The sequence below is a fragment of the Oryzias latipes genome, chromosome 1, assembly GCF_053564925.1.
Source record: "Oryzias latipes strain Hd-rR chromosome 1, Olatipes_Hd-rR_3.1".
Lineage (NCBI taxonomy): Eukaryota > Metazoa > Chordata > Actinopteri > Beloniformes > Adrianichthyidae > Oryzias > Oryzias latipes.
In genome coordinates, this window is record NC_136237.1 from 2,629,501 (window position 1) to 2,651,318 (window position 21,818).

A 21,818-nucleotide genomic window follows, 5' to 3' on the forward strand; every position below is an offset into this window, starting at 1 on the left:
CACAATCTCTGCAGCGTGAGCTCTGATCCCAGGAGGCATCGTCTGCTGGGACACGAGCAGACACGGGGTGCGGATGGAGGCAAGGCAGACGATCTGAGACGCCTTTGCACCTCCCTGCCTGCTGGGTTGGAAGGACAGAGGATCTGTGCGAGGTGTGAACCGCTCTCTGTTGTCTTCTGTCTCTTCAGAGAGGGACTACACCAGTCTATGTGAGAAGCAGCCCATCGGCCGGCTGCTGTTCCGTCAGTACTGTGACACCAGGCCGGAGCTGAAGCGCTGCATCGACTTCATGGACGCCGTGGTAAGGAGCCGGGCCGCCGTCCACCTCCTGGTCTTTTCCCTTTTCCCTGGCTGGCGTGTCTCCGTTTCCACTTTTCTCATATTCTCCATCTGTCGGTGGTCTGTCCCGTGAGGCCAGGCGGGAGCTGGGAGAGGAACGTCAGAGCGGAGTCCTCTGCCTGCTCTTGGCTGCATCATGGGTTGGTGGGGTGGGGGGTGGGATTAGCAGACGGGCTTCTCCATGAGGTCAAGCCCACGTCAGAGGCTGCTCCCTGGGGGGAGCAGGCAAACACAGGCCCAAGCTTGTGTCTAAAGAAAAAAGCCCCCAACTGCACACGCTCAGACTGATCCACAGAAACGGAGGCAAATTCTAGCTTTTAGCGCCTCGTGTTTCCAGCTGGTCCACACCTGAACGGCGGCGCGCCTTTGTTGGAATGTGTGCTCGCTGCTCACCTAAACACACACACAGACGCACACGAAGCAGCAAGCCTGCGTGCCGCCACGTTTGAGCAGAAGCCACATCTGTCACCTGGGAAGTGATAAAAGCCCGAAGATGAAGATCATTTATGGTCCCAGGCTTGTTTCTGTTTCCATTTCTTTCTATTTTGTCTTCATGTGTGCCCCCTCCCTCCCTCCCCCCTGCCCATTTCTCTCTCTCTCTCGTCCCCACTCTCCCTCCTTATTTGGAGAGGTATTAAAAGATGTCTGGCCCGGCGTGGAATGGCGTGGCGTGGCATGGCGTGGCGGCTCAAACCTGTGTTTCTCTCCGGCAGGCCATGTACGCGCTCGCTCCTGATGAGAAGAGGAGGGACTGTGGACTGAATCTTCTAGACACATACTTTAATAACGGGGTAAGATGCACGAGCACATTACATTCTGTGTGGTCAGGAAGAACGGAGGCATGAGGTGAAGGGGGGGGGACAAACGCAGGAACATTTCCTCAAATATTTTCTCTTCTGGGGTAATGGTGCCGGTCGGTTTCAGCTGTCAGAAAAGCAGATTCAGTGGGAGCCTCCATCTGCCCCACAGGGCTGGAGTTCTTGAAAGACAGTAAACTGTCATAGACCACTTAGTGAAGCCATGGGGAGGCATCCTGCAGGTGTGCTGAGGGCGACGGGTGGTAGTGAACGCCTGTAAGTGAGACGCAGATTTTTCCTGACCCCGCACTGCGTGAGACGCCCGTAAGTGCTGTTTAACCCTTGGGCTATCCAATGGGGTCAAGATGACCATTGACGTGTTCTCCCTACCATGACAAAGGTGGATAAAGGTGGAAAGATTTCATGTAATCCATGGACACCAGTGAAGATCACAAATCATTGAAGAAGAAAGGTTCAGAGCACTGTCTAGTGGGTCTAGATGACCCCAACTCCCAATGGTACCGTTGGGAGTTGGGTCATCTGGACCCCACAAGATAGCAAGTGTGCTCATCATTAGAATCTGAGAAAATTAGACATTCAGTTTGTGTGGATGTCCTGCGGGCACTTGCGCCTAACGTGCACACGCCCTGCATGCAGCATTTGTGCGCGCTCAGTAAGGAGTCAGTACTCGCACCTTACTGATGACTAGAGTGTGGCGTAAGGACGCCGTACGACAGCATCACCCGTACGTCATAACTGTACACTGTTCACTGTACACTTGCCTTTCTAATGCCTCCCTTGGTCAGTGTTGATCATTGATGACGTATCCAAGCTCTCGTCTTGTGGAGGTCGGAGGTTGGCTACTAGACAGGGCGATGTAATTTGGAGGACAGGCTATTGCCCACGTAGCGGGTCCGTCCCTCTCCACGTCAACAAGGTTGCTACGGTTGGGCATCGGCGCCGTTCCAGGAGTTGCCAGAGCTGCCTTAGGGTTTTCCGAATTTTTCCTCAATGTTTACTCCTGAAGCCTTTTCCATGGAGGAATATAGCCCCAAGGCAGCGGAAGTTTAAAAACTGGGTTTTCCTTTACCTGGATGAACTGCCTTCCAAGGCTGACGAGTATCATCTTCCCGAAGCAACTGGTTGTAAGGCGCCAGTGACCCGCCTGCGCCCCTTCTCTGGTCAGTGAAAGAGATGCACTCCGTACAGGGGTACTTTATCGACAGTGGGAGTTTATCCCCACTACCACCCCTGGTTAAGACAACCTTGGAACCTAAACATTCACTTACCACATACACGATAATGGTACGTTCCATTTTCATGACGTCCCTTAAAATGGCCGCATGAGCCTTCAGGCAGCTCCAGTCCACGGCCATCCACGGGCCCGGTCAGCTCAAAAACCCTCAACCCATGTATGGGTGCATGTGATACTCTGTACTCTTCACGTAAAACCTCTTCTTGTCTATGAAATACTCTCCTTAGCACAACCACTTTACTCTGTTTGTCTCTGCCAATGGCAGACGTCCTGTTAACAAACATCCAACACGCTCTACTCTGATTGGTTGTCCTCCATTTCAGCTCAAATAAATGCTGATCTTGATTTTGAGCCAAAGTTAGGGAAAAGACCAGAAAAAAAATCTAGATTTGAGTTTGTTTTTCCTGTCAGATCAGAAACTCACGTTGGGATGAAGCATCAGAACAAAATAACTTTTTATGACATCACAGTCCAGATTGGCTTACAAACATTTACTGGTGGTTTACTTGTAATTCTATTGAGTTATTGTGAATTACTGTTTACTTATGTTTGCTATAACTTATAACAATTTGGGCCTATTATGGGATAGTATTTGCTATTACAACTTTGCAGTTATTGTGGCGGTATCTTTTTTGTTGCTGGGACGACCAAATGTCTTCTTTGCCTGTCCAATCCCTAAATTCCTGGTTCCTTTTCTGCAAAATAGTTTTTAATTTATCAACATTACAACATTGATAAAAAGCACATTATTGTCCCTGCAGATAAAGGCTTCTAAACGTTTGTTTTTTTTTTTTTTTTAACTTGTTCTGTCCAACAGCTGAGCAAACAGATTAGAGCTGAAGGCTTTTTGTGTTGGACAGGTTTTACTATCACAAAAAGAGGTTATATAGCTTCAAGAAACTAGAGTGTATATTTGTATAAACCCCTTTTTGTCGTATTATTTTTTATTTATTTGTTACATTTAGTGTGTGTGGGGAGGGAGAGGGGAAGAATGTGAGGGGAGGGTGGAAGAGAGTAAAAGGAAGAAAGGTGAAAAGGTGGGGGATACAAGCACTGATTTGACTAAGTTATTAATTTAAGCTGTAACAATTATACCAGATCTGCTGGAAAGACGAATATTACATCAAAGGTGAAAATCTGACACTAAGATGAGCGAGAAAAAAAAACTGTCCATCAATACACTGTAGGTAAGGAGGAGGGATGAAGCAGACAGGGAGCAAATAAACCAAAGTTAAATGTAGAATTTCAGATAACAGGAGAGGCTTTCATCATTGTTTTGTTTTTCTTCACTAAGTCTTCCAGCGCTTTCATCGGTTTCTCCGCCACAACACTCTGTTTTTCTGTGTGTGTGTCCCCTCAGTCGGCGGTCCACCTGCCCGACATCCCCCAGGACTGGGTGGCTTCGTGCCGCGAGAGGTTGGAGCAGACTCCGTGTAAGGAGCTCTTCAATGACTGCACCAAGTAAGATGTTCCAACAAACCTTCTAGCCCTCATCGTGTGAGGACCGGCATGCTCTGCCTCCTACTCTGAGAGCCAGGAGAAGCGAACGGGCTCGGACCCGCTACCGCTGAAAGGCGCTAGAACTGTGTTGCTCCCCAACGGCGCCTGCTTTAGATGCACTGCAGGCGGGAATATTTGCAGACGTGCCTCAGGTGTCAATGTTTTTTTTTTTAGCAAGTTGTCTCAGACAGAAGCAGCAGGGGACACATCCTGCTAACTCTTTACGATGAGGGACATCAGGATCAAGTCCAGACAAACCTTCACGTAAACTGAGAATTAGTGTGTTCTAATGCTACGGTCACAAATACAACTTCCACCGTGCAATGGCGAGGCATCAACAGAATCTTCAAGATAAGCTGCTGCTGTTTTTTGAAAATTGTTGGCATGGTCATGAATGTAGACGCTGTCAGTCAGGCGGGGATGACGTCATTACAAAATCGGGTGGTGGCAGCTAGATTGCCGTCCAGCAGCTGCTCTGATTGGCTGACAAGTAAATGTCTCTGGACGGCAGCTGGCTGGGGGTCCATAAACTGTCCAAGCAAGACTCTGCGGTGGTCTTCTATAGTAGTGCAAAAAGCTCAACGGGCCGCCTTCATCATATTCTTTTCACCATCGTCAAGACGCAGATCTCTGAGTTGCTGTGCTGCTGTTAACGCTATGATGAGTTTTGCTCAGCATCAATGTCGTCTCCCCATTTTGACCCACGGTGGCCGGGATCGCCAGATTGACATCCGGTTCATCTGGCGATCCCGATAGACCAATTGGCCGATGGCCCATGTTGGCCCGCGCTGCTGCTGCTGCTGCTGCTACCGCTGCTGCTACCGCTACCGTAGGATTTCTAACAATCAGACGGTGGCAGTGGGATGGCAGCACGGAGGCAGGGGCGTGGTTGGAGTGCGGCAGTCTGAAAATTGGACAATCATCAGACAATTTGGGGACCTTGGAGACCCTCCTATCCGTCAGTTATTGCGCTGCTGCCTTCCTGCCACTCACCTGTCACGGGACTGCCACCGCGCGACCTCCAAATGTGCCCGGACAGATGCTGCCCGATGTCAAAAAGACCTGCAGTTTGGTACACCAGACATACAAAAATATCTATCAATCCAGTACAATCCTGATTTGGAAAAAAAATTCTGATTGAAAGAAATTAATGCCAAGGAGTTTGGCGTTTGATGTTTCCTATGTGATTTACTTCTTACCTGGTGGAGAAAGTTCAACTCGATCCTTTCCAAAGCGTTCCTAGTGGTGTTGTAATTATGATTATATATTTTCTATGTAACAAATTCAATCTATTTCAAACGGCATTTTTAAATCTCCTTATGATTCATAACAAATTGAATAAATAAAAATACTCAGAAATGCAGTTTGAATCTTAATTTTCTTTATACATGTCTTTCATCATCGGGAAAATGCAACAAGAACCTATTATAAACAGCAAAAACACCGTTTTCATCGGAGTGGGTCTTCAAGTCTTTAAACTATGCCCTGAGAAAACTATGAAATAATGTTGTAAATGTTAGAATTCATGTAGAATCAAACGATGTTTGGGTCTCTGCCTCAAAGACTTAATTGAAACAATACTTAACAACATCATCGATGTTTGTACCACAACAACAAAACGTCATGATGGCGTGTTTTTTTGAGGCGGGGTATCAAACCAGAACCTGGACCTCCACTGTGTGCTCTCAGAACTTTGTTGACAGAGCACAAGCGGTGCTGAAACACTAAATGTTTTGTTGTGTTGTGGTATGATTTTGCAGAAATGGAGCTTTGTTGTGTATTCTTACCAGACACGTTAAGTTGTGATCAGGTTAACTGCATTCAAAATGTTTTGACCCATTTCTGGAGCCTGGACTCCGTGGACTGAACCGCCCTAAAGCCGTCAGTTCGCAGTCGCAGCTGTTGCAGCCAAACGCGTTTTGATTGACACTTGACTTCTTGTCTGTCGGTTGAGAGTTTTGTCTTCCGCTGCGCTCGTGGAACGATTTTGCACACTGGAATGAGAGCGTTCCGGTGCGCACGCTCAGCACAGACTCGCTTTACACTCTCTGTGGAATCTGGGAAGGTGACTGGATGGAGGATGTTGGAAAGCCGCTGTCCTCCGGTCTCTTTGGGTAAAACTCCTGCTCCAGAGCTGAAGCCGCTTTAACAAAAGCAAAAAAGAGTCGACTCAAACTGAACAGATGGGCTTCGCTGAGGAGTGAAGGCCTGACTTCTGTCTGTTTTCTCCTGGTTCAGTTGAGCCGACTCCGCTGCAGTGTAACATGGGAGGAGCGGTCAAACAGGTTCTGTGCTTGAAAAAGCCCAGAAAAATAGCCTGAAAGCAACGGTTATTTTAGGTCAAAACATGTATCTTCAGCAACGGTTTTGAAATATTTGAACGGCCCTCATTCACAATCAATCACCCCCTCCAAAGGTTTGGTGGCGCGCATGGAAATGTGACTTTTTTGGTCCAGTGAAGGACGTTTCTATATGTGTAATAATCAATAGAGATCCATCAGTGCGCGTGGCATGACGCTGTTTTGTCTACACACACCACCTTTGCAGAATGTCCTGATTTCCATCTCTTTCGCCTTTTGTTTGCCAAACACCAGAAACCTCTTCTGGTCTGGAATCCTACACTCACGGAAATTCTGAACAAAGACGTAGGTTTGGGAGCATGCACATTTTGCTTTTTGTTTTGTTTGTTTTTAGAAATTGAGACATGGATATAGATAATAAAGGCACAGTTCATTTTTATGCCATCAGGCATGACGTCCATTCTCTTTGTATGGTCCATTCTTTGGCCTGACAGATTATACTCCAGCATTCTTTGGAGAAGGAAGACCAGGTTAGTGGCCTTGTGGTAGAGTGTCCGCCCTGTGACTGGAAGGTCGTGAGTTCAAATCCAGGCCGAGTCATACCAAAGACTAAAAAAATGGGACCCAGTGCTGCCTCCCTGCTTGACCCTCAGCATTAAGGGGTTGGTTCCCGATGGAAGCTGTGTGACAGATAATTGGATAATTAACCTAAGTTGTGACCGACCCCCACTCACATGCGGACACTGAAACGGTTTTCTCAGCCGTGCAGCAACATGCAATTCGCACTTTACAGGGGTCTACAGAAGGATGAATGAAGACAATATGGTCCTAAAGTTATGTGTGCCAGAAGGTAAAGAACTCCATGAGTGTTGGATATCACTTGTTCAAGTTTCTCTGACTTGGCATATGAGTTGCCTAGGTCCAAATTTAATTGCTGGACTGTGGAGGATGGAAAAATGTTATATGGAAAGACAAGTTTACTGAACCATTTAGTGTATCAGAGAACTAAACAGAGTGGTTTACGTGCGGCTCCAATCAAATGAACACAAGTCGTTCGCCATTTTTTCATGATATGGACGATGGCTGCCGTGTTGGAGTCAGACGTCGCCAGTAAGCAGTGATTGCTCCAGGCTCCACCTACTGTTATTGGGGGTATGTGATTGGTCATTTATGACTTGAAAAAGAAAATGAGGATGATCAAGGACATGTTTTTTTTTTAAAAGTATTAGATTCTGACCAATAGAATGACGGCGTAACAGCTGTTTATTTCTCTATAGAAGTCTACGGGATTTTGGCTTCTTAGAGCCACTTCCTGTTTGAAACGCCAAGGGGGGAGGAGTCACACAGTCCAGTTCTCTTTTACAGTCAATGGATTTGGTAAAGTAGGTGTAGCGATGTGGGCCTGTATGAGGATTTGGACTCGGCTCCTCCTTCTAGCAGTCTGAACCCCTTCACGCCTAATTTCAAATGATATTAAAACATTTCAAGGTGATGCTAAAGTCCTGGATTATATGGAAAGTGGCAAATTAGCGGCCTGAAGGGGTTAACTTTTCTTGACCTTTTCCTAAAGGGTTAGAGGCATTAGGGATGGAGGAACAGGCCTGATGGGACATTTTAAACCACGTCTTGTCCAACATCAGAGCTTCACACTCACAAAAAGACATTATTTCAGAAGTCCGTGAATATTACTCATCATCTAAGCTCCACAGAATGAACCGTTTTTCTTGAGTCCACAATCGTTCCTGTCGGTGTACTGACTCTCTTGCAGCTTGATATTTTTACCACGGTGAAGGGAATTTCTTTGGTAAAATTTTCCAGCCCCAGGCTTTGTGCCAAAAACAGCAGCTGATGAGACCACAGACAGCTTTTAATGCTCTCTGGTGGTTGTTTCATTTGAACAGATGTCCAAAATCCCGGTTAAATATGGTCCCAAAGTTTTTTGCGTGGCAGAGGATAAAGATCTCCATGAGCGTTGGTTTCTGTTACCGTGGCGACGACAGGCCGTGAATGTCGCTCATAGTTCAAGTTTCTCTGGTTCGGCCTATGAGCTGCCGAAGTGACGGATGCGTTTAATAGTCGTAATGGTAAAGCGAGCGGAGCTACATTTGGGTGAGGAACGTTCACCAACACAGAAGACGTTTTCCGTGGAAAAGTGAGGGTTGTTTTGACATCCTCAACTTCTGATTGAATCTTTTTTCTGCCAGCGCTCAAACCAAGGACAAATTCCCTTTTGACAGAGCTGCAGTAAGCGTAAGAAAAACCTTGAAGCGGCTGCTGTCGGCTCAGCTCAGCTCATGATCGTTTGGTGCCTCGGTGTTAAGGAGGACTTGGTGTGCAAGTCAAACATTGGTGGTGAGCGGAGGTGAAGAGGACGCCTATGTTTGAGGCTGACACCCTGGTGTCAAAGTCTGCTGCAACATCTCTCAGAGCAGCGATGCTCGACTGACTGTAGGCCAGGAGAGGCCAGGACTTTGAGGTTGAACCACAAAAGGCAACTACTGCCACAAACTAGTTAGTGAAACTACCTCAATCAAACAAAACCTTCTGTAAAAACTGGTGAAATATGTCTTTGAAAAATGAGAAAAGTCCTACGAAATCCTACAGATGTGCTTTAGAGTGAAATGTCCATCGAGTTCCCCTGAAGAGTTGTTGAGGGTCATTCGTCATTCGTTTCCTGACAGTGCACCTCATTTCGTTGAATATTTTTGTCGGTTATTTACTCCAATTGGGGTGTTTTTTGCCCATTCTGGCAACAATGGAGACAGACAATAGTACCGGTAGTATCAGTCTCGTCACGCTAGTACCAATACTTCACCTTGGTTTTGATCCATACTCAGATCGATACGCCCCCACCCCTACAAGGAAACGTCTTTGTTTTCCTGGTCTGAGCTGGAATCTGGATCTAAACTGTACGGCTGATAGCTCTGATATCGCTCGACGTTTTTGTGGAACCGCTAAGGTTAGGTCGGGGTTGTGAGGGGCTGTAAGCTAGTGGCAGAGAGTGTAAACAAAGGAATGATTAGGAAAAAAACTGTTCCGCCCACAACTCCAAAAGGGGAATTTCTAATGGACTCCTGCTGCTCTGCAGAAACTATGTCCTAGAAAACTATACAGGTTGGGTAAAAAAACAGCATCACTATAATGAAAAGACCAAAAATAGATCAAGGGATGATCGGAGCGGGATTAAAAGATTCAAACCTCTTTTTCGTTGGTCGTTTCTTTGTCTGCACAGAGGCCGGCACAGGACGCCGGCCTCTGCATCATCACGTCTATCAAACCAGCAACCCTCCTCTGTCTTCTCCCTCCAGAATAGTTCGGGATCACCTGAGCGGAGCTCCGTTTTCTTCCTACCAGGAGTCCATGTACTTCTCTCGCTTCCTGCAGTGGAAATGGTTGGAAAGGTGGGTATCCTGTGCATCACGTACAGCAAACTACTCTTATCTATCGTAACGGTGAAACAAAAAGAGAGATGCTGACTGCAGACCTCAACCCATGCTGTTTGTCAAATGTGGAGCTGCCAGTTCGTGTGCTTGCGTTTGATAATTGATGATGTTTTGCATAACCAGAGTCGGGTGGAAATGGCAATCATCGCTGCAGATTAATATTGCTTAGGACCATTACTCTGTTTGCAAAATCACAGGGTCTGAAAGAAAGAAAGTCATGGACTCTGTTCCATTCAAGCATCTTTATCTGTGGGTTTTTTCTGTCCTCCTCGTCTCTCCAGGCAACCAGTAACCAAAAATACCTTCAGACATTATAGAGTACTAGGAAAAGGTGGTTTTGGCGAGGTAAGTCCCAGTGTTTCCCCCCAATATAAATGAGCTTGATGTAAAGAGTGTGTGACCATGGTGGGTTGCCGCTTGTTTTCCAGGTTTGTGCCTGCCAAGTACGAGCCACCGGTAAGATGTACGCCTGTAAAAAGCTGGAAAAGAAGCGGGTGAAGAAAAGAAAAGGTGAAGCAATGGCACTAAACGAAAAACGCATTTTAGAAAAAGTTAACAGTAGTTTTGTAGTAAGTACGACCTTTTTTCTTATTCTTCCTTTTGAACAGAACTGTTGTTTATGCCTGTCTGTGTTTTTGTTTGGGACCAATGGCTGCAAGGTGCTGCAAATGACATCCAATGAGACTTCTGGAAAAACTCTCATCGACAAGGAAATTGCACCAATTGGATATGCGATAATAAATCTGCCTAATGGAAACTCGCCAGTTTCTGAAAAACTCGCATTTTTTGCACTTGGAGGTTTTTAAAGTGAAATTGATATATTTCTAAAAACTGCAATTGGGAGTAAATGAGTCACATGACCAACAACCGGATGTAGGTTAGAGATGTGACGTTCACAAACGAACCGAATCTTTTGACTGGCTCGTTAACATGAACGATCGAGTCGCGATTGACCGGGGACCGTCCTTTTGTGTACTTCCTCCACTGTGTTTACATGTTAACATAAATGCTCCTATTACTTTAGATGCAAATATCACAGCCGATTCAGTCAACAGCAGCTACATGTTCACATATAAAGCTGAATGGCCACAAAACACATAAATAAAGTGCATTTTTAGTGTAGTGAGATTTTGCGGCTCTCACTCGGTTTTGTCACAAAGAAACTGGATTCTGGTTCTGTTAGCGTTAAAGGTTGCAGACCCCCTGGTTTAGCTGTTGCCTTAGTAACATAATTCAAAGTACACTCTTTATACAGAGGGTATATAGTGATCAACTTGGTATGGAAATGGAATTTTTACAATGACTCCATATCCACACAGACAAATTAAGCTATAATTGATCTTTCAAAAATAATTCAAACTCAGTTGTTGGTGGGAAATCTGAATCTGAATTATTTTGATCCAGATCTCATCCCATCAATCCTCCCTGTGACTATTTCCAGAGTAAAATAAATAAACTCCAGACTGGATTCTTCAAAGTGCATAAGAGCCAAATGAGCCGGTCGTTTGAATGGCTCTTTGAAATGAACTGATCCAAAAGATTCATCTCCCTAAAAAGAGCCATAAATCCCCTCGCTAATGGCGATACGCTTCGTGATACGAAGTAGCGTCCTTGGGCGCTGCACGGCGGGCGCCACCAGAGGTCCCACAGTGTCACACAGATCATCAGAAGCTGAGCGTGTCATGAGGAATTGTTGGATCCACAGCTCCTCTGGAAAACCACCATTTCCCAAAACGGCTTCATCCTTAGCCCCTCCCACGTGTAAGGAGCTCGCCGCTCCACGGCCTGAAGCGGACGGCAACGTCTCCTTAGATAGATGACGATGAGCGCCAGCGCCGTGGCAGAAATCTGAATCATCAGCTGTCAAAGTGTTGGTCACATCCGTGTTGCTGAAGGACTTATGGCGTCAGCTGGTTTGTGTTAGTTCACAGAATTTGGATTTAACAGTGTAACTGGGAAATTGTGTTTGTAGAATTTCAATAGTTTTGCACATATCTGTGATGGAAACGTAGCTAATGCGTTCTTTAAAGCTGAAACGTAACTGCGCAGGCCTGATCAGAATCCAGGCTTTTTCCCGTTAAAGTCTGGATGTTGGAGCAGTAATCTGCTGACACTCAGTGGGGTTTGACCCGCTGGACGTGGACGGCCCGGACCAAACGCCCCTATCTGCTTTGACGACAGCCGTTTGGTTTCATTTGGAGCAGCCTAACAGCCGTTTGTCATCTGTCCTGATCGTTTCTCATGTTGGTATTTGTGGTGTTTTTTTCACAGCTAGATAATAGTCACAACACGCACAAGCACCTTTTAAAAAGCTCTAGTGAACGTCTGCAAACGCTTTTGGGGCTGTTAAGGTTTCGATAAAAGATATTTGTACAAAAATCAGGAATAAACAAGGAATTCCACTTGGTGACATTTCCTAACTGGTGTGCAGCCTTCGTCCTCAGCCCTGCACTCATCCTCCAGCTGCTGCACACCTGCTTCAGCTCCTCACCGAGCCAAATAATTACAGTCATTTGCCAGGAAGATGTAAAATATGCAGGATGGAAGAAGCTGGGGGCTCAGATGAGACAACACCGCTGTTATCTCACTTTTGGCTTAAAAAGTAAACAAAAAAAAAATCCAAACAGTTTCAACTGAGTAAAGATTAACTTCAGGAAATGGAATGAAGAAAAAAACGTTTGTTGAAAGTCAAATACAACAGAAATGGGGAAAAAGGTGCTCGTGTCCGTTCTAGCTCTCAGATCATTGTTACATACGGTCCAGAGTTTTTAAGGATCCTGTTGCAGGTGATGAAGTCAAATCTCACAGAGCTTTAGTCTAAGTTATGATCAGCATTTCCATTATGATTAGACTGTTTTTAGCCAAAATCCAAAAACCTGTGTTGTCTTCTAGGACATAATAGTTCACCACTGAGATGTGGGAAGGATTGTTGGCAAGTGAGAGCTCTCTGTTTACACTTTCTTGCTAGCCTAACATTAGTGGTGCTGTTGTTCAGCGGCCTGCCTGCAGGAGCGGTGCAGGAGCACGGCTCCACAGCTAATTGTTGAGCTTGTGTTGAACCGCGTGTGCTAGACTGGTCCATTTCTGATGCAGCATGTTGTGCGTCCTTGATTTGAGTGAGTCATGGCAGAGGCATGTGTGTGTGCATGTTCTCACGCACATGTTCACGCACACACACACACAAACAGACCGGAGTGGGCTTATTACAGAGCCTCAGACTTGCAGCTCTCGTCACCTGGGATTGGCACATGATTCAATGCGAGTATGTGTGCGTTCGCTCTCGCTGCTGCAGGCGTAACTGATGACTCTTCATGTGCCTCTTTACCTACTCTGTTGCCTAGCAACACTGACCAAACAGCGGTAGAGAGGAGAAGAGTCAAGTGCTCTTCCGAAGCTCTCGATTCTCTCCCTCCCTGTTCTTTCTTTGCTTTCAGGATCCCTGCATAAGATTAGTGGATGCAAACATGAGGCTGCTGTCCGCTGAAGCGAGGCGCCGTGCTCAGTGAGTGGGTGAATACAGCGTGTGAACATTTTAGACTGGGGGCACAGCAGCTTCTAGCAGGTTAGAGGAGGCCCTTCCTCCCTTCTCATGCAGATGCGCCTCTGATTCCACTTCTTCCTGTGCCGCCATGTTCAGCACTCTTGTCTGTGTTGGAAGGTCCCGCCAACGTTTTGGCGCTTTTATGAGATCACGATGATCACTGCACGTTTTCCAGATGGGGAATTCATCAGGCGTCTTCTTTTAAGATCCACTCCGATGAGAAAAGATGTTTTTAACGTCTGGATCCAAACTGTATGGCTGGTTAGATCTTATATTCCTCAACCTTTTGGTAGCACCGCTAAAATTAGGTAGGGGTGTGAGTGGCTGTAGGCTAATGGGAGAGTGTAAACAGAGAGCTCTCAACAACAGGATAGGGAAGAGTGGTGGGGAGTTCTGTGCGCTAACGGTTACACTTTTTTTTTCAATTGTCGGAGTGGGAGGCAATAGATTAAAATCACTAGGTGGGAACAATCACTGATTTAAATTTGTGACTGGTGCTAAAGGGGATTTCTGTTTTTGTCTTGGGTCTTCCCAAGGTCAAAGGTCAACAAAACTTTGGTTTGGTTGGAGACTTAAACTGTGTGTCAAACATAGTGATCGCTTCTTTTGCCCTATCTTGTGTGAAAATCCTCAAATGTCACACTTGACCACCAACCGCAGGTCCTGTGGCCATCCCATAATAATTTCAGAACTTCCCTTTGAGATCCCCTGCACGTCTGTTTTGGGTTCGTTAGTGGATTTTGAAATATTTTTTGATCCCCATAGGAGATCTTGGCGCCGTTCTTTTTATTTATTTATTTTTTTTAATAGTTTCTCCCACTGCGACGCAGGGGCGGAGCTACAGGAGGGTCGGGTGGGTGGGGGGGGGCTGTCACCCTAACAAAAAGCTTTGACATCCCCCCCCCACACAGACACACACAATTTTTGAGTCAATATTAATATCATTATTGACAAATTTGATAATTTGACAAAATTTGATACAAATCATCAACACAAACTTTGTTGAAATTGAACCTCAGCTAGAAGAGCCGCTGTTCAAAGAAACAAAAAAAAAAGGTCCACAACGCCGCGGGACAGAATCCTGAAAAGTTTTCTTGCATGTCTAAGGCAACTTGGGCTCATCGTGCAGACACAATCAAAACCATGGTGGGGGGGGGTTGCTGATATAAATGTGACCAGCGTTCTTCTCAGAATCTGTGGATGGAAACATCTCTCTTCCTGTTCCATTTTTGCTGTATTTCCAGTGAAACGACCGTTTTAGGAGGCATGAGCACTGTGGTGCCAACTTAAACAGATTTATCCGTTGCTAATGCGTAAACACAATTTAAGGAGCATGGGGGGGGGGTTCTTGTTTCGTGGGCCTTTAAGGACAGTATGTACATGTTGTTTGGATGCCTGTGCCGCTCACTCGGCCCGCCGGGACCGGTGTCTCGGAGCAGATGGGATTCCTCCTGATGGCGGCAACATCCTGCTCGCACACTAACCCCTGTACCCCGTGTGTTACTGACCCACAAGGGGGATGGGGGAGAGAGGGGGCGGTGGGAAAGAAGGGGAGGAAAGAGAGATTGATGGTGGGATCAAAGTATCTGCAATGCAGCTCTCCGGGTCTCGCTCTGTGTACATTTTTGGCGTTCCGTCAGGGTTTGGTGCATTCAGCAAACCAAACGGGGCTTTTCCGGCCCTTTCTGCGGCTCACCGCCGCTCCTTTCAAACTGTCCGTCCTCTCACTTGACCCCGGTTACTCCTTCTCCCAATGTGCCTGTCTCTCCAGGTTAGTCTAGCATACGCCTACGAGACCAAGGATGCGCTGTGCCTGGTGCTCACCATAATGAACGGCGGTGACCTAAAGTTTCACATCTACAATATGGGAAACTCCGGCTTTGACGAGCAGAGGGCCATCTTCTACGCCGCAGAGATCTGCTGTGGCCTGGAGGACCTGCACCGCGAGAGGATAGTCTACAGGTAAGACCAGAGGTGGCCGCCTTCCTCCCTCCCTCCCTGCCTGATACCCCCCTCTGTGTGGTTCGGTGACACTGAAATGGTGCAGCCCATCCAACACTTAAAGACTCAGAAACACAAACACTGTTAAAAGCAGGAGATGAAGATTGAAACAAGCCACGCCAGAGCATCAGGTACAGATGTGTGGAGACGATCAGTGGTTTGGGTCTGTTTCCTTTCAAACCCGACTGTAGCTCCATTATCTTTAAACAGACTGGTAAGTTCAGGTGAATAGAACTGAAGAAGAGAACAGCTGCGTTTCCACTGACTATGAAATGATGCAAATTGGATTTGGGATGGTGAATTTGCCTAATGGAAACACGACAATTAAAAAAACAACAAACGGATGCCGTGTTTGTGAATGACATATGGCGTGTGTTGGTGTGTGTTTATTCGCAGGATTAGGATTGAATGGAAACTGCGTTTTTTTAGATTTTTGATCACGTGTGGTGGAAACGCAGCAGTTGAGACACCGCTTCATCTCTTTCACCCGATGTGAAAATGAATGATGTCTTCGTTATAAAGTAGTGGAGTGAGTTTCGTCAAACTTCGATCCCAGCAGAGCTGTGAGACGTCAGAGTCTTTTCCAGACTGTGGACCGCGGACCGGTACTGGTCTGTGGGAGAGTTTGGTACTGGACTACGGAGAAAAAAACAAAACAGACCCACTTTTTTTCCATTTTATTCAGAATTTGATTCTGAAGGACGTTTTGTTTTGTAAAACTATGGATTCTCTGCACCACATCTGAGTTATTCTTGATACATGTAAAGTCGCCTGGTCACGTGTCGAAATCCATCAGCTACTTGGACCGCTAAGTTGAAACCTCTAAGCTAGCAAAGTAACCAGAAGAAACGTATTTGTAAAGTTTCCTTTGGCAGAAAAAAGAGCCAGAGAGGAAACAGAAGAAGAGCCTTTGACTTCAAAATAAGAGCAAGCTGCATTTCACAGAGAAAAACCAGGAGTTTTTACTCCAAATATGGATTTATTCTGACAGTTGTTCCCACAGACCATAATTATAATGCAGAATATTTAGCAACGTGCTGTCTAATGTTCCAGGATGCTGCTAATAAAGTTGTTCAAACTGTGGATTCACATTAATATATTTAGAAAATACCAGTTTCAGTGAGCAGGTTTTTTTTGGGGAATCATTTAGCCATCGCACCTACAGTTGGCGTCTTTATTTTCTTTTTTTTTAGCTTCCACTTTGACAGTTGAGGGGAAACTTTATCTTCCAAAGTTAAGTAAGGGAAGCCGGAGGCAAAATAAAATTCAGATGCTAACTTAAGTCTTATACGGGCCAGCACGTGAAAATATAGTCTGACATTTAAGGGCCCATACCATCCTTCATCCTATTCTTTAGCCTTTCTAAGTAAACTATATTCATATATATGATAATATTTTACCTTTGGCAAACTAAATGACAATTTTCTTTATGAAATATGAGTCGTCTTACTTTTACCCAGAAGTAAGCCGACTGGATCTGAGGCCCCGCCTTTCTCTCCTTGTGGGCGCCGCCCATTTCATGATGTCAACGTAGAGTCGACCTCGGCAGCGTGTCTGCGTTTCTCCCACGAAAACCAAACTACATCTGAACGCTAAGAAGGATGTTTACATTGTTCATTATTATTATTATTATTATTATTTACCAAGGCTGTGTCCCACCAAGGTGGGGTAGCCTAGACAAGGCACACAATTTTAGCTCCCTCTGTCTCTTCCCCAAACCCTCCTCCTTCAGTGCGTGAGTGCGTGTGTGCGTATGTGCGTGCGACTGGTCTGAGATCTGGTCTAAGCCACACCACACTGCACCAGGGTCAGCTGCACAGCCCAGTGTGGGCACCTCCACTGCAGGGCCTCAGCCAACGCTGGTTTCCCCTTGCCGCTTCATCCCAAGACCAGACCTCTACCACACCCATCCATTCATCCATACACAAACTCTCTCCACCCATCCCTGTCCTGAGCAGCCTCTCTCCCCTGCACCACAGTCATCCCTCTTGCATTCAGCGCTCTTTTTACACCCTCTGTCCATCCCATTCGCGGTCTTCCTCTCATTCTCACTCCACTCACATCAGATTCATATACCTTTTTCACCAATCGCTCCCTTTCCATTCTTTCAACATGTCCAAACCATCCCAGTGCCTTTTGCTCTGCTCTTTCAGCCAACTCTCGCGTCACACCAGTTCTCTCTCGGATAACTTCATTTCTCATACGATCCATACGCGTCACACCACACATACTCCTCAAACATCTCATCTCAACTACATTCAGCTTCCTCTTTTCCGCCACTTTCAGACTCCATGTTTCAGCCCCATATAACGCTGCAGGCACCACCACACCCTCATACAATCTCCTTTTTGCATCCTTTCCCAGTGACCTACATTCAAACACTCTCTTCATTACCCCCCATATCTTTCGTACTTCATTCATTCTAAACTCTACCTCTCCCCCCATTCCACCATCCACACAGACACACGACCCTAAATACTGAAAACACTCTACCTCTTCCAACAACTCCCCATTTAATGCCACATTCAATCTGCGTTCACCCCTTAACCTCGTACACCTCATCACCTTACTCTTTTCCACATTCACTCTCAACTTCCTTCTGTCGCACACCCTTCCAAACTCCTCAACCAGACGTCCCAAGTTCTCTTCTGAGTCAGCCACTAGTGCAGTATCATCTGCAAACAGCAGCTGATTCACACTCCATTCGCTGCCGTCAGTATTTATCATGCTCACACCCGTACCCGACACCCTTTCATTCACCTCTTTTACCACACCATCCATATACACGTTAAACAACCACGGAGACATCACGCATCCCTGACGCAGACCAACCCTCACAGGAAACCACTCACTCATGCTATTTCCCACTCTCACACACGCTCTACTATGTCTATAGAAACTCTTCACACCTTCCAACAATCTACCATCAATACCATACATACTCAACACCACCCACAACGCCTCTCTATCAATCCTATCATACGCCTTCTCTAAATCCATGAATGCCCAAAACACCTCCCTCCCCTTAGCCAAAAACTTTTCACACACCTGTCTCACAACAAACACCTGATCCACACACCCTCTACCTCTCCTGAAACCACACTGCTCTTCACCAATCATACACTCAGTTCCCTCCACTACCCTATTAATCAGCACTCTCCCATATACTTTGCCTACAACACTCAACAGACTAATACCCCTAAAACTACCACATTCATACTTATCACCCTTACCCTTGTACAGGGGAACCACACACGCACTCATCCAATCAAGCGGCACCTGCCCATTTGCAAAACACACATTCAACAATCTCACTAACCACTCAATCACGATCGCTCCACCACACTTCAGGCATTCCCCAGCACACCCATCCACACCTGCAGCCTTTCCTACTTTCAACTTTCCCACAGCTTGCTCAACTTCCTCTCCTGTAATCAACGTTTCATTCAACTCTCCCAATACATTCAGTCTACTTTCCCTTCCATCCATCCCAATCACAGCATCCCGATCTTCCTCCACATTCAGCAGCCTCTCGAAATACTCTGCCCATCTTTTCCTTACTGCATTCCCCTCATTCAACATCCTTCCATCCTCTGTTTTCACTTTCTCCTCCCTCCCCGACACTCCCTTTCGCACCCTCTTCACCTCCTTCCAAAACATTTTCTTGTTCTCTCGAAAATTATCAGTCAACTGTCTGCCCCACCTTTCGTCCGCAGCCGCTCTTGCCTCACGCACAGCTCTCTTAGCATCCCTTTTCTTCTCCTTATAACACTCATATGACTCCCTGTCCTTTCTCTGCAGCCATACTTCGTACGCACATCTCTTCTCAGCTACAGCCAACCTTACATCCTCGCACCACCATTCACTTCCCTTTCTTAGACCACCCCCAACACGTCTCACACCACACACTTCCTCTGCACTTCCAACCACTGCACTTTTGAACTGTTGCCATTCTTCCTCCACTCCAACAACCATTTGCTCCTTTACCATATTCCACTTGCCACCTAATTCCTTCTGATACTCACACATTTTCTCTCTGTTCTTCAAAACACTCACTCTCAGAACTTTTCTTGCCTCCCCACTCTTTCTCGATCTCACCCATGGCATACCCACACGCAACCTTCCTTCCACCAAATAGTGATCAGACATACCTCCACACTCTCCCCTCCTCACATTTACATCTAGCAATCTACTACATGCAACCTTTGAAACCACCACATAATCCATCAGTGCTTTGTCAATCACTCTTCCACCACTCTGCCTCACCCACGTATACTTATGGATCTCTTTCTTTCTGAACCATGTATTCCCAATCACCATCTCTCTTTCAGTGCACATTCCTATCAGTCTCTCACCATTATCATTCTTTCCAGGAACACCATGCCCGCCAACAACACCCTCAATTTTCTCATCACCCACTCTAGCATTCAGATCTCCCATCAGCACTACATTCACATTTGCTCCAAATCCTTGCAAGCACTCATCCAAGTCGTTCCAGAAGGTCACTCTCTCCTCTTCATTTCTCTCACTGCCAGGACCATATGCACTCACGAACACCCACAGCTCCTTCCGAAATTTCGCTTTCACCCATATCAGTCTTGGTGAAACCTCCTTCCATTCAACCACACATCGTCTCACCTCACAGCTCACCAGCAAAGCCACACCTTCTCTTGCTCTCCCGCTCTCTACACCAGACATTCTCCCACTCACACTTCCAAACACACACTCACCCTTCCCTTTCATCTTTGTCTCACTCAGTGCTAACACGCTCATTCCCCTCCTTTCAAACATCCTTCCAATCAGATCTCTTTTGCTTCCGTCTGTACTACACCCCCGCACATTCAACGACCCAATCTTAAGGGTTTGGGGAGGTAATCTCCCCTTCCCAACTCTACCCTGTCCGTAATTAGGAATGTAGTTACAGGGGAGAGGATTCCCAGTCCTCTCGCTCCGTCCCTTTTAGTCGCCTTTTACGACACGCAGGGAATACGTTGGTAGTATTCTTTACGACCCCCCCTAACCACAGGGAGCTTGTTCATTGTTCATATAAAAATAAAAGCGTTTAGCCGACCACCGCTAGCTGCATGGAGAAAGTGGGCGTGTCTGTTAGCCTGGGGGCGGAGCCTGCAGCGCAGACTCTTCCTGGAAGGGGCGGTTTCTCATTTGGTGACGTCACCCACTTGTTTGCGTGGATTGGGAGGGGCTGGTGATCAGAGAGCAGGTTTATAGAGGAACATGCATGAATGGATCAAAATACCACTTTGGGGTTGTTTTTTGTGAGGAATAAAAATAAAGAGACACTGAAAAGCTCAAAAAAGTTGATTTTGCATGATATAGGACCTCTAAAAGGGTCTTTGGCCAGGAAAAAGTTGGAGACCATTGATTTACACAAGCAAGAGAGACACTAAATGTAACCAAAAAATGTATTTCGAAGTGAACGAGTTCTGTCCATATCCCACAATGCAGTGAGTCCTCCTGAGCTCCAGTCATCCCGGTGTTTTTCATGTCTTGTAAATCATCATTCTTGGCTTATGTGTTGGTTTAGAATTTTAGAGAGTCCAGACTTCCATCACAAGAGTCGCTACTGTCAAGTTTTACCAACACCAATCTCCACCTTCGTTGGGGTTTGAAGCTCCTCCGCCGCACAAAACCGCTCGTCAGCGCTCCGATGAATGAATGACCCGGTCCACTACAACTCGGGTCCCATGAGCGTTGGCAGCCGTGATTGAAAATCTCAGGTTCAGTCGGGCGCCTCTGTGGTTCACTGCAGCGGGTCAGCCCATGGTGAACGTTTAACCACAGCTTTGCTTTTCAACCACCATGCAAAACATCAGCAGGAAGTCGCTCCTTCCTCTCTGAATTGGTGCGTTATTAGTTATTACCAGAGCGGGTTAAACCAGCCGCAAAGTTCTCTGTAGACCCCAGACGGAAAACTCCCCATTATTTGTTGATCTATTTCCAACCTCACAAACAAGATTTGAATGAGGGTTATCTTCTGAACGTGATTGGATCAAAGGGAAATTGAATTCATGCGGCATCTTTCTATCCCAGCCTTTGCCCACCAAACAAGAACAAATGAAAAGTCCTAAGACAAACAGAATCATGTGTTTGGTATGGATTCTGTCTTGTTCCTTTATCGGGTACAGTCAATGAGGAGACGCCCTGACTGTCATCTCTCTCTAGATTCAAACATCTGTAAAAAAGAAAATAACCAAAGACAGCAGTTGAAACTGTTTACGCCTAAATTGGCCTTCAGGTGTAAAGGTAAACCAGTAAAACTAAACAGTTTGAGGGCATCAAAGACCATTGATTTGTATACGGGAACTGGACCGAGGGGCCCCTCCCCAAACAGGAAGTGCCTGCTGGCCCCTAGAAGCCAAAAGACTTCTACAGAGAAATAAACAGCTGTTATTCAGTCATTGGATTGGTCAGAATATTTCTTCTGGCTCTGATTCCTCTTTTTTTTTAACATGTTCTTGATAATCCTATTTTTTTAAATAATATTTTATTTGTATTTCAGGTGATTAACTGACCAATCAGACGTCTCAATAACAGTTGGTGGAGCTTGCTGGTCCCCCCCATGTCCAGTGTTCGTATATTTTTTACAGCCCCCTTTTAGGTGGTAGGGGTGGGGCTTTCCAA

General features: G+C 46.1%; 1 protein-coding gene across 2 annotated transcripts in view; it reads left to right on the forward strand.

The window, feature by feature from the left end:
* The window catches only part of grk4 (G protein-coupled receptor kinase 4), a 67,970-nt gene that overhangs the window by 34,746 nt on the left and 11,406 nt on the right, over nucleotides 1-21,818 (forward strand). For both annotated transcript variants that reach the window (XM_011480712.4, XM_004066309.5), the window contains exons 3-9: nucleotides 189-301; nucleotides 1,053-1,130; nucleotides 3,752-3,852; nucleotides 9,500-9,592; nucleotides 9,916-9,979; nucleotides 10,063-10,203; nucleotides 14,947-15,137. In XM_011480712.4, the coding sequence (XP_011479014.1) occupies nucleotides 189-301; nucleotides 1,053-1,130; nucleotides 3,752-3,852; nucleotides 9,500-9,592; nucleotides 9,916-9,979; nucleotides 10,063-10,203; nucleotides 14,947-15,137 (781 nt within the window). The remainder of the gene's footprint in view (nucleotides 1-188; nucleotides 302-1,052; nucleotides 1,131-3,751; nucleotides 3,853-9,499; nucleotides 9,593-9,915; nucleotides 9,980-10,062; nucleotides 10,204-14,946; nucleotides 15,138-21,818) is intronic.